General features: G+C 54.8%; 1 protein-coding gene across 15 annotated transcripts in view; it reads right to left on the bottom strand.

The window, feature by feature from the left end:
• The window catches only part of FANCA (FA complementation group A), a 39276-nt gene that overhangs the window by 3504 nt on the left and 24075 nt on the right, over nt 1–11697 (bottom strand). For 14 of the 15 annotated variants that reach the window (XR_014059062.1, XR_014059061.1, XR_014059056.1 and 11 more), the window contains 14 exons: nt 11564–11634; nt 11143–11239; nt 10877–11064; nt 9785–9878; nt 8770–8946; nt 8247–8320; nt 6886–7014; nt 4580–4664; nt 3536–3699; nt 2991–3096; nt 2257–2313; nt 2032–2136; nt 1338–1450; nt 592–730 (listed from right to left, as the gene is read on the bottom strand). Coding sequence is in view for 9 of the 15 variants with exons in the window: in XM_081508078.1 (XP_081364204.1) it covers nt 592–730; nt 1338–1450; nt 2032–2136; nt 2257–2313; nt 2991–3096; nt 3536–3699; nt 4580–4664; nt 6886–7014; nt 8247–8320; nt 8770–8946; nt 9785–9878; nt 10877–11064; nt 11143–11239; nt 11564–11634 (1599 nt within the window). In the remaining 6 variants the exon portion in view is untranslated. The remainder of the gene's footprint in view (nt 1–591; nt 731–1337; nt 1451–2031; nt 2137–2256; nt 2314–2990; nt 3097–3535; nt 3700–4579; nt 4665–6885; nt 7015–8246; nt 8321–8769; nt 8947–9784; nt 9879–10876; nt 11065–11142; nt 11240–11563; nt 11635–11697) is intronic. The other variant, XM_081508075.1, reaches the window with a different exon arrangement.

The raw sequence follows: 11697 nt of genomic DNA, 5'->3' as shown, positions 1-11697 counted from the left end.
TAAACAATTACTGCTTGGGGACCCATCTCTGTGGGTCTGTAAGGGGACAGTGGTCTGGAAGATATGGAGCCACTAAAAGCTTTCCAACAAAAACAGCCTGAAAAGTCTAAGAACAGATGCACCCTGGGACTCTGTTACTTGAAATTATAATCACTCAAACCCCACAGTTCAGCAGTTGTTGTCAGGCAGGTGTGTACAACTTGAGCTGCTGGGGAGTTCTGGGTTTTAGAGAACCAGGGGTTCAGCTGGGTGCACCATGGCAGCTCCCAGTGGGGATACCAGCCTGCCCTCCAAGCAGCCCTCCATCCAGCCCTGGTCTCAGCGAGCAGCTGAATGGGGTGCAGGTACCTTGATGGGTGCCAGCCTGCCCTAACCACCCCCGCCCGGGGATTATGGGGAGGATAAACAGGTCAAATAAAAGCAGTTGAGAGGTAACCTGAGAGTAAGTCATATCAAACCTATACTCTCAGGAAGGTTTGCTTCCAAATAAAGTCACAAGGACCCCAAACACTTGTCTGTCCTTGAAAAGCACAGTGTGTTAGATGAACCCTGAGAGAAGGTGAGCTTGCAGGAAGAGGGTGTCATCCTTACCTCCTCTCCTTGGCCATCCAGCTTTCCCAGCTCCTGCCAGATGCTCTCCTTCCTGGCCCGTTGAATCGCAAAGTGCAGGGCAGCCGCGCAGAGCCAGGACAGGCCAGGTGCGGGGGATGGTGTGAGGGGGGAGGAGATGCTGCACAGACAAGAGGAGTGTGTCACCACAGGAACCTCTGCCCCAACCCGGCTCTGCACAGACTGGCCCTATGCCCTGGACACAGGAAGCAGTGCAGCTTGCAGCGGGGTGGGGGGTGGGGGGGGTGGGGTGTCTCAGCTTTGACAGGAGGGTGTGGAATGCAGGGTCGCCTGGAGCCCAACCCCCAGACCCCAGAATCTGCACCGGCCTCCCACACAACCCCTGCCCCAATTGCACTGTGATGTTCAAGGTCCTTCAGCAGGTTAAAATGGCCAAAAGTGAAAAACAGAATACAGTGCAGTGATTTAAGAAACTTTCCTGCTCTCTATACGATTAGAGTCTGTGGGCAGACTGGCTTTCCTTGTTTTCTGAGGTTTCCAGCATCCCTGACTCTTTGGGGGTGCCTGAGGGATGGAAATGGTCACAGAAGAAAATGTAAGGAGGCTGGAGGGGACCAGCGATCCTCTCTGTGACCTGTAGGAGGGCACCCACTGGGAAATAAGAGGAAGATGGGCAGGTGAACCCTGCACCTTGCAGGGCCTGTCCAGAGGCCTCTCCGGCTCCCGAGATGCTGAGCAGGTCAACGAGAGCGTTTGCCCATACTTACCTCTCAGCAAAGAGGTGGGTCTCCTGCAGCTTCCGCAGCTCTGCAGGCAGTGGGCTCCGGGACCACCTCCTCCACCGACAGTGCAGCTCCGGCTCCAGGCTCGACCACCACAGCTCATGGGCGAGAACGAGCACCGACAGTCATTCCCCACCACCAGGATGCTTTGGAGACCTCGGTGACCCTGACCATCTGGGCAGGACACATCCACCTGCTGACTGACACCCCCCCCCCCGAGCCTGGCTCTGCTCATCTGGTGCTTCCTTAACTACAAGGACAGTGTCTCATCTACGGCCCAACACAGCTCATCTTCAGAGGATGCACGGTTGCCCAGGGAGCTCGGCGGGGGATGTGGTGCTCTGAAAGAATGGGGCTGTGTCCTCCCCCCTGACAAAACGAGAAGGGGTGAGAAAGCCCACAAGGGAGCCCCACCTGAGGAACTTCAGAACACCATGCAGAGGCCAGGCTGCAGGGGCTGAGCCAGCAACTCCAGCCCAGAGCAACGGCTCCTGGGACCCTGTCTCCCGCTCCAGTTCTCTCCCCACTGCTCCTGGGGCATCTTCTCCTGACTTAACACCCACTGAGCCTGGGATCACACAGCCAGGAAGCCCTTGACGGACGTGTGACCCCCAGCCACACTGACCCCCACGGCACCCCACCAGGCCCAGGAGCTCCCCCAAGAAGATGACAGGCCTACCAGAGCAGAGGTGAGCAGCAGGGGGCACTGGGTCTGGCAGGCGGTCAGGGCCAAGTCGGCTGCCAGGGATGGGTCTCTGCTTCGTGCACAGGTGCTGAGGAGCCCCTGGGGGAGGAGATGCCCGCTGCTCGGTTTGCACGTGGACCTTGGGAGCCACTGCATACGCGAGGGCCAGGCCAGAGGTCTGAGCAGTGACACAGGAGGGGTGGAGGGAACTGGAATTACCCTGAAGAAGTGGGTGGTGATGTCGTGGGTGAGGGCACCATCATGGGAGAAGTTCCTCTGCAAGACAGTAGAGTCCAGTGAGGAAGGAAGGCAGAGGACGAGGGTGGACGGCCACATGCTGTTCCTCCTCCCCCAGCACCTGGCTGCTTTCACAGGCCGTTCTCAGAGCTTGAGGGGGAACAGACTCCAGAACGAACTTCAGCAGAAAATCTCACCTCATTTCTGCTGCTCCCCAGTTACCCTACAAGCTCCACACAGACGACCAGAACCTCAGATCAACCTCCAGCCACATGGTGCATTTTTACAAAGCCTCCTACAGTGGCACAGCACCTCCCTGTCCCTGACTGTGCACAGGTAAGGAAGGGCACTCTACGGAGCCTGAAGAGCCAGGTGTGGGCACTGTCTGGCTTTTGTGCCCAGAGGTGAAGCAGGCAGGTCAGTCAGCACTTCTGGGCCCCAAACCGCTAACCTGGGGAAGGTTCTGTGAAGGAGTCGTGTTCCAGAGAGGGCACTGGGCCCAGTCTCTGGCCTCGCCGCCTGTGTCCAACAGGGTGAAGGACTCCCTGCGGCTCCAAGCACCACGGCCTATCCTCAGTGACCCCGTGCAGGTGGGACCCATACTGAGGCCGCTGGCTCCACGTGACCAGATGCACTCCTGAACTTTCCCAAGAACCAGCCTGCAGTGCCCACATGGCCCCCTGCCCCGCACCTGACCTTGCTCACGCCACACCTACCAACTCTGAATTGACCAAGTGGAAGAAATCAGCGCAGCTGGGGGCGGCAGGCTGCTCCGCATGGGGGCTGCTGACCAGCATGGAGGCAGGCAGGCTGAGGAGGGTGCTGGAAGGACGGAGGTGTGGACAGTGACCCCCGAGAGCAACGCTCGGAGTGGCAGCCACCCTCCCGGCCTGCTGGGAACTGGCCCTAGCCTGTGGCCCATCCCTCCCTGGAGGGCCTGGGCTCCTGTGCTGCTGGGCCCACAGACACCACTGTGCTTCCCCAAAGCAGCCATGCAGTTTCATGATGACCCAGGGTGGGAGCAGTGTGTGAACCAACCAGCTCACTAGCCTGGGAATGATGTCAATTCACAGCTCAGTTGTGATGAAGCTGCTGCGACGACTCCTGAGCCCACGTTCGATACAAGGCCTTTGAACTGAAGGGATCCTGGGCCCAGACCCTGCTCTCCGGGGGACTTCCAGGGAGAGGCCACCCCAGAGACCCGCGACTAGAGGGAAGAGAACCCAAAGTGGTGAGAGACTCTGGGACACGACCGTGTTACCGTTTGCACGTGAGCAGCTCCTGCTGTCTCTGGAGGCGGCTGGCCACGTCCCACCCGTAAGCCAGGGCCTGGAGGCGTCTGTGGAAAACTCCGAAGAGAAAGTGTCCGCGGGGAGCAGCGTGGCTGTGGGGCACAGGGCCCTGCACCAGGTCAGCAGCCATTTCCTGGAGACGGCAGCAGATGCAGATCACCCGTCTCCTCATCGCCCTGTCACACGCGGCCTCTACCCCCACGACTCCTGCTGCGGCCGCCCTCCCAGGTACTTTCTTCCACTTCCCATTACGATGGATGCAGAGGACAGATGTCCCTTTTGTGTGGAGTGTTAGGATCTCCCTTTCATCCTCCACATTTTCTAAATTCAGGCACGTTTAAAGAGAGACAGCGGGAATTCCAGATCCCATAAGACAGAGCTTCTTGGGCACGTCCACAGTTACAGACTCCCAGCATACAGCCAGCAAGAAGAAAGGACAGGCCTGGTCTGCCCTCTGACCCCAGAGCCCACTCTCAGGAGATCTGGGCAGCAGCATGCTGACAGAAAGCACTTTTCACTCCAGGATGAGAACACGCAGGGCTTCTGCATCCTTCTCAGTACTCCTGCCTCAGTGACAGGTGACCTGGCAAACAGGAGGGGCTCCAGCCTCTGGTTTTGGCAAACACTCCATACTCAGCCAAGTGGAGGATTATTTGTATCAGTTCTCAGAGTCTGACCTCCCAGCACAGCACCCAGAGTTAAAGAGCAGAGAACGGGAGTAGCAACCAAGTTACTACCGAAGTCCATATTTTTACTTCCTACTTTTAAATCTTAAATGTCCTAAAGCCTGGAGATGCTTCCTCTATTTCATCTTTCATTTCTGTGTTCTGTGATGTTCATGGTGACATGAGTTCACAGAGCACGTGGTCTCTGGTCTGAGCGACTGTGTCTGTGACTCAGGCTTTCATTCTGCTTAGGACAGGCGTCTGGACTCACTGGATACTCAATAAATATCTTGATAGCACATGGCTTCGATGCAGTGGACACACTGTGTTTTGCATTTTCTAACTCACCTGCAATCTGGAAAAAATGTCCCGATTTCCTTTGCAGCCACCAAGAACCAAATCAGAATTCTCTGAGTGATGATAACTCCTCGAACTGAAATAAAAACACAGTGAAAGCCTCCTTAGTGTCTCCTATCTATGCTGGGCTACCTCTTCTTCTCCTGCCTCCAGTATGGCCTGTGGTCACAGGGCCAGGGAGTACCCAGGGACCACAGGGCACGCATGGTACCCCAGCAACAGCACAAAGCCAGAAACCAGCTCCAGCAACATATCAATGATTACATTTCACAACCAGCTGGGATTTATCCTAAGAATGCAAGGTTGGCTCAATATGCAAAAATCAATTAATGCAAAAACCACACAGATAAAACAGTAAGTTCCACACCATCTCATGATTAAAAAAACAAACAAACTAGGAGTAAGAGGGACATTCTTCAACTGGCAAAGGGCATTTATTAAGAACCCACAGTTCAACATTGTACTTAATGATGAGAGACTGAAAACTGTCCTCCCAAGACCAGGACCTGGACAAAGTGTCTGCTCCTACTGCCTCCAGTCAGCACTGGACTGCAAAGTTATAGACAGGACAATTCAGCAAATAAACAAATCAGCACATGAAAGTCATTTGGATTGGAAAGGAAGAGTTAAACCATCTCTATTCACAGATGACAAGACATTATATATAGAAAATCATAAAGAATTAACAATAAAAAGCCATCTGAGCAAATAAGTGAAATTAAAGCAATGATCCCATTTACAATGGTGCTAAAAAAAATACTTCAGAATAAATTTAATCAAAGTGATGCAAGACTTGCACACTGAAAACTATAAAACACTGTTGAAAAATATTAAAGATGACCTAAACAAATGGAAGGAAGATGGCAATACCACCCAAACTGATATACAATGCAGTCATTATCAGAATCTCAGCTCATTTTGTACCAACTGATGAGCTGATCCTAAAATCCAGATGGAGCTGCAAGGGCTCCAGAACAATCTTGATAAAGAAGGACAAAGTTAGCAGACTCACGTCTTCCAATTTTACTTCCTTGTTTATTTTTTGGCCGCACCGTGCAGCCTGTGGGACCTTAGTTATCCAAGGATTGAACCCGGGCCCTTAGCAGTGGAGCCCTAACCACTGGACTGCCAGAGAATTCCCACATTTTCCAATTTTAAAACTTATTGCAAAGCTATAGTAATCAAAATAGTGTGGTCCTGGCACAGGGATAGATATAAAGGTAAGTAGAACAGAGTCAAGAGTCCAGAAGTGAACGCTCACACATACGGCGAGTGGACTTTCAACAAGAGTAACAAGACCATTTAATGGGGAAAGAACAGTCTTTTCAGCAAAAGGGGCAATTGGACATTCACATACAAAAGAACGGGGCTGGATCCCTACCTTACATCTTACAAAAAATTAACTCAAGGGACTTCCCTGGTGGTTCAGTGGTTAAGAATCCGCCTTGCAATGCAGGGGACATGGGTTCCATGCCTGGTCAGGAAACTAAGATCCCACATGCCGAGAAGCAACTGAGCCTGTGGGCTATAACTGGAAAGTCTGTGTGCCTCAACTAAGACCCAAAGCAGTCAAATAAATAAATTTAGGGGAAAAAAAGTAACTCAAAATGGATCAAAGGCCCAAAAGCTAAAACTAAAAATAGATGAATACGGCTTCTTCAAAATGTAAAACTTATATGAATCATAGTACTCTATCAAGGGAGTGAACCAATGACTTAAGGGACGGGAGAAAGCATCTGTGATTCACGTATCTCAAGGGACCTGGCATCTGGACTATATGAAGAACCCATAAGACTCAACAAGCAAATAGCCCAATTGTAAATGGGCAAAGGATCTGATCAGACATCTGTCCCAAAAAGATACATAAATGGTCAACACTGTGAGCCATCAGGGAAAAGCAAATCAAAACCATAACAAGATAACACCACATACCACCTGGACACAGCATAGTCCTCAACCAGGAGGACGAGACTGAACAGGCCATGTCAGACGCCCACAGCCTGCACAGCCCAGACGGGACTGGGAAGGCCTGCCCTCATGGCAGCCAGTCCACACCAGTACTTCCTGTACCATGGGTGGCGACACTGGTGCCCACCACCTACTAGACCTTTGATTCTCCTCACGTTTGCTGACCAGGTGACGCACAGAGAGAAAGATGATACCAGAAGCTTGCCTTCATTGCAAAGATTCAGACTTGCTATCAGAGATGTCCAAATGTGTGGACAGAGAGAAATAAAAACATTCTTAGAGCTACCAAAATCAAAACACACATGCCTCTGGGCACCAACGTTCCTAACCTTTGGCAGAAGTCCATAAGCACATTGACCAGGGTGGTGCAAGCGGCTTCCAGGTCTCCGTCGCAGCCACCGGCAGCAGAGGGCATGGGGAGGAAGTGCTGGTGGATGGCCCACTGCTGGAAGTCCTGCCTACAATGCAAACGTCAGGGTCTGTGCCAAGGGAGGCCGCCTTGGCCGAGGGGTGGGAGACTGCAGGTGCACCGCTGCTGAGCGGGGAGCGGAGGGGGCATCTGTAAAGGCTGGCTCCAGTAGCAGAGCGTCCAGATGTGGACCAGGCTCCACGGTGCTAAGACCACAGCACTGGCAGCCACCAGTGCTGCAGTCTGCCCCCACAGGGAGACCAGAACCCGAGCAGGGCCTCAGCCACAACCACGAGAGGCAAGGGGCACTGCAGTGAGGAGCAAAGGAAGGAGGCCCCGACCTGACTCCTCACTGACAGCACAGTGACCTGAGGGAGAGCTAAGAAGGCATACTGTGGATCTGCACGCCAGGACGCTGGAGAGGAGGGAGATCCCGGGCTCATGATGCGCAGGAAGGAAGCGCTCAGGAAGCAAGCTGGGCACAAAGCTGATAGGTGGGAGTGCCCCACCAGCCCCTCCACCTCCATCTTCCGAGCTGCAGAAGGCGTTGTCGTCACTCCCACTCCCGTTTGCTGTCCTTCCTAAGTCTACTTGTCCCATCAGAATCTGACACCACGTCACAGCATCTCCGTGTGCGGGAATGTCTCTGACCACACCACAGATAGTGGCCTGAGGACAGCCACCCCGGCTGCGAAGCCCCTCGGCACACACCTGAGCCCCAAACAGCACACCTTATGGCCCAGCCATCTCGTTCACTGGCCCCAACCACCCACAGGGGCCCTGGGGCCCATAGGGGCTCAAACTCCAATTTGCTCACTCCTGGTGCCATGCTTGAAGCCAGCAATTGGTGAAGCTGTGCCCACCCTCCCCCTCCTTGGCTGACACCAGCTGAGATCTTCGTGGCTCCCTGACCACGGCCCTCGGGGGTTCAGGCTCCTTGTTCCTCACCTACCAGCACCTGCTCCCACAGCCCTGCTGTATCGCCCTGCCTGCCTCTGGGCTGCACAGTCCATCAGCAGGAGTGCCCACTCAGGGCCAACAGGGCAGAAGTGCAGGCGGGGAGCCCCATCTGCTTTGTTCACGCTACATCCCTAGCTCCTAGAACATTCTACAAGTGTCTGCCAAACCACAGGAGCTCAGGAAGTGTTCCTTGAATAATAGAATGAATAAAATTATACTCATAGACTGTACTGTAACATAGACTGTATGTTGAGCATTAAATTGAGGATATCATGACAAAACAGTGTAACATTTTAAAGGGCAGATCCTTTAAGCACTTACCTTTCTGTATCTGAAAGAGAATCAACTTCAGGCTGAATTTCTATTTCCAGCTGTAACCAGTCTCTGTAAGTCAACTGAGAGAAAAAGCTCAAGTGACCACCATGCCAAGGACGGAGCACAGAAGCCACAGGATGGGCTGTGAATGTGGCTCTCATGGCAGCTGGAGGTCTCCTGTGTCTCAGACCCTTTCATCCTCATGCCACTTCCCAGTGTTAGACAGGGAGCTTGGCATGAAGCCCCAAGAACCAGTAATTTAACCCTGAAAATGAAGCTAACTGAAACTTTTCAAACTGGTCTTAAACAGCATCCTCCACACTGCTGCCTGGCCCTGGACAGATCATGGCATCTGCACAACTCACGTTCCAGCTCACTGAATTGGGCATATGACATGAAGCTTCCAGCAGTTGCATAGCACTCTCCCTGTCTTTAAATTCTGGGGCAGCTCCACACATCCACAGGGACCAACCTCAAAACCTCATATTGCGTGTAGCAGGTGTCCTAGGGAGGGGACTGCAGGACCTACCTGGAGCCCCTCCTGCTTCAGCAGTTCCTGCAGGGCTCTCTGCTTCCACAGGCAGAGGGCGGCTCTCCGCCAGTCCACGGAGGGCAGGCACAGGGGCCTCCAGGGTGGGCTGGCTGGGTCCTCCTGAGACGGGGTGTCTCGAGCTTCTGGGAAGCATCTGAACATGATGAACTGAAACTAAAAACAGCCAGTAGTGTGTGTGCTGTGAGGCCAGCCACGCTCAGCTGGCAGTGGGGAGCCCCTGCTCCTCAGATGGCACTTCAGGGGGCACCAACTCTGACCGCACATCTGAGGCCTCCGTGTCCTACAGCCATGCCGAGCCATCCCCTGAGGCTCGCCGGCACTGGGGTCTGTGTGAGATGCTCCTGAGTGATGGACAAGCCATCTGTCTTTCCTTAGGACACAGAAACCCCCGCCCTGGGCTGCCAGAGTCACAGGCAGCGCAAGGGGACCATGGCAGCTTAGGACCTGAGGTGGGCTGCTGCTTCTGGGAAGCCACTCCCCCTGACCTGCCCCTGTCCCACACTATAAAACTGTGGTACTGGCCCCCAGGCTGCTCCTGACAAGGCAGTTCCCAGCAGGGCCCATGAGTCCCAACACGGAGCCTGGAACTGAGAAGCAGGCTCATCGCCTAGGGGACAGGCTCCCTGGAACTCTGCATGTGCCGCAACCCCAGCTCCCACTGGAACGGACAGCCCTGCCACCCTTGACACAGAATCCCAACACACAATCTCTAGGGCCATCTTTAGAGGAAGTACAGGGCACCTCTTTACCTGGGAAGACACTTCTTATGACTACTGAGCCTATTTTATAAACAGGATGGACATCTGTGGTTCACCTTACACCCCCCCTCCTCTTAACTAAGCCAGAAAGAGAGGCAGAAGGCGGTGGCTCCCAGGAGATAGCCTGCCACAGACCAGGGCGGTGCTGAGCACGAGATGGAGGCCACACAGCCTCGGGCCAGAGACCCGTAGAAAACGGGAACTCGGCCGACAAAGGAACCCAGAAGACTCACCTTTTTTATAAGGCCAGGAGACAGACAGCTGTACAGAAGCTCAGATGACTGGGAAAACTTACACAAGGAGTAAGAAATTGCTGCTGTAGAAAATCTGAAAATAGAAAACGGAAATTATAACATAGAGATGGAATCCACACAAAATACACAGGGTGGAAGAATCAGCATGAGTCACACAAAGTGAACCAAGGGCATCCCAGCACCCCCACCCCACCCTCTAGTAATGCATCTTGGAAAATGTAAACACGGAAGCTCTACACGTTAAGGGCTTGCTTCCCCAGCGTGTCGGGGAGGGCGTGCCCCGTGGGGTTCACGGGCATGACCACACATTGTTTGCCATTCCTGCCTATAAGGACCTCCAAGCCAGGGAGATGTGGGTCCAGTTGCAGCCTCAGCTCTGCCCACCCATGGTGCCTGTGACGAGTCGGGAAGAGGCTGCCGAGAGCAGAGCTGACCCCGAGGCTGGGAGGGAGTCTGGGCCGTGAGGACAGGGCCTGACTCCCAGGGGCCTTATCAGAGATGCTCCTGTGCTTAGCTCTCCCTCTCTGCTGATGTCAGCTTAGTCCGCAAGTCGAGACCCTGGTCCCTGCCAATGTCCCTCCCTGCTGGAGTCTCTGGCTTCTGTCCTGACTTCAGTCTGTTCACCTCAGCAGCTTCAGAAAGCCCCAGGTTTCTGCCATGGGCTGGCTGCTCTCTCCCCAGCCATCTCTCACACCTGCCAAGCCCAGCGCTGGGCTCCCTGCAACTGTTGGGTTCCGGGAGAGGTTCTAGTGCTCTGTGTGCAGTGATGGGACAGCCATGCGTGCAGAGGAGTCCCCCAGAGAAAGCTGCTCGCCACAGGGAGACCCCAGAACTGAACCTGAGGGGCAGGTCCACACAGCCTGGAGGACACCTGCAACCCAGAGCCAGTGTCTCCAAAGACAGGGAGCAAGGCAGGATGACCTCACTGTCCTAACCAGAGATACCAGCATGCGCCCAGATACATCCAGACAAGGTTCCTTCCGGGAGGTGTGGACCAGCACAGCACGGAGCACATGTGTCTGTGCTGTGCTGTCTGGGGAACACGTTACTACTGACAACAGGTGCGCTTACTTCAGACACAGGGCCGAGGCCTGCTGGGCCGCGCAGGGCAGGAGGCTGTCGATGAACTCGGGGATGGGCAGGCCCCTGGCAGGGGCGGGAGGACCCATGTGCACCTTGGGGAGCACAGCCCTGGACTCGCCCAGGTGGACAGCCAGCACAGCCAAGCCCAGCACGTGTGAGGCACTCAGGCTCGGGCCCTAAGACAAGAAAAGGTGTTTGGCCCTCGGGGGCAGGGTGGGGGACCCACTCCCAGCTGGAGGGAATGGCAGCCCTACCTGGTGACAGAGCAGCTGGCAGAGCCTGGTGAGCACGGCTGGCAGGAAACTGCGTCCACACAGGGCCCTCACGAAGTGGGTGGCCCAGGGGCCCTGCCTATGGGAACAGCCACAGAGAACAAGGCAGTGGCAGTCTCGGCCCTCCCAGCCCTCCCAGAGCCCATGGACGAGCAAGCAGGCACTGCAGACCCAGGAAGAACCAAGTTGCTCCCCAGACAGCAGGCTCACCTGCTGCGAGACTGCCTTGGCCATGTGCCTATGGTACATCAGCCCCCAGCCCTCCCTGCCCTCCCCCAGTGCAGCAGGACATCGGGGGCAGTCCAGGGCCCAGAGCTGGACCAAGACCGATGGCCTTTCATCAGAAGCACCAGGCTGCCCTCAGGACAGCTCCAACCACCTGCTGGGACCGCCCAGCCTCTACCTGTCCGGTGGGGCGACGCTGGAGGCTGCCATGAGGTTCTGACAAAAAGACGTCAGCAGGAGGTCCACCACCTGAGAGGAAAGGTCTCGTCAGAGCATTTACAGAGCGGACACACAGATCAGAGCTAAGCTCAC

Source organism: Giraffa tippelskirchi, chromosome 7 (assembly GCF_054371585.1).
Source record: "Giraffa tippelskirchi isolate mGirTip1 chromosome 7, T2T-mGirTip1v1.2.pri, whole genome shotgun sequence".
Taxonomy (NCBI): domain Eukaryota; kingdom Metazoa; phylum Chordata; class Mammalia; order Artiodactyla; family Giraffidae; genus Giraffa; species Giraffa tippelskirchi.
Note: the sequence above shows the minus strand (reverse complement) of the source record. Positions and strands in the feature narration are given on the sequence as shown.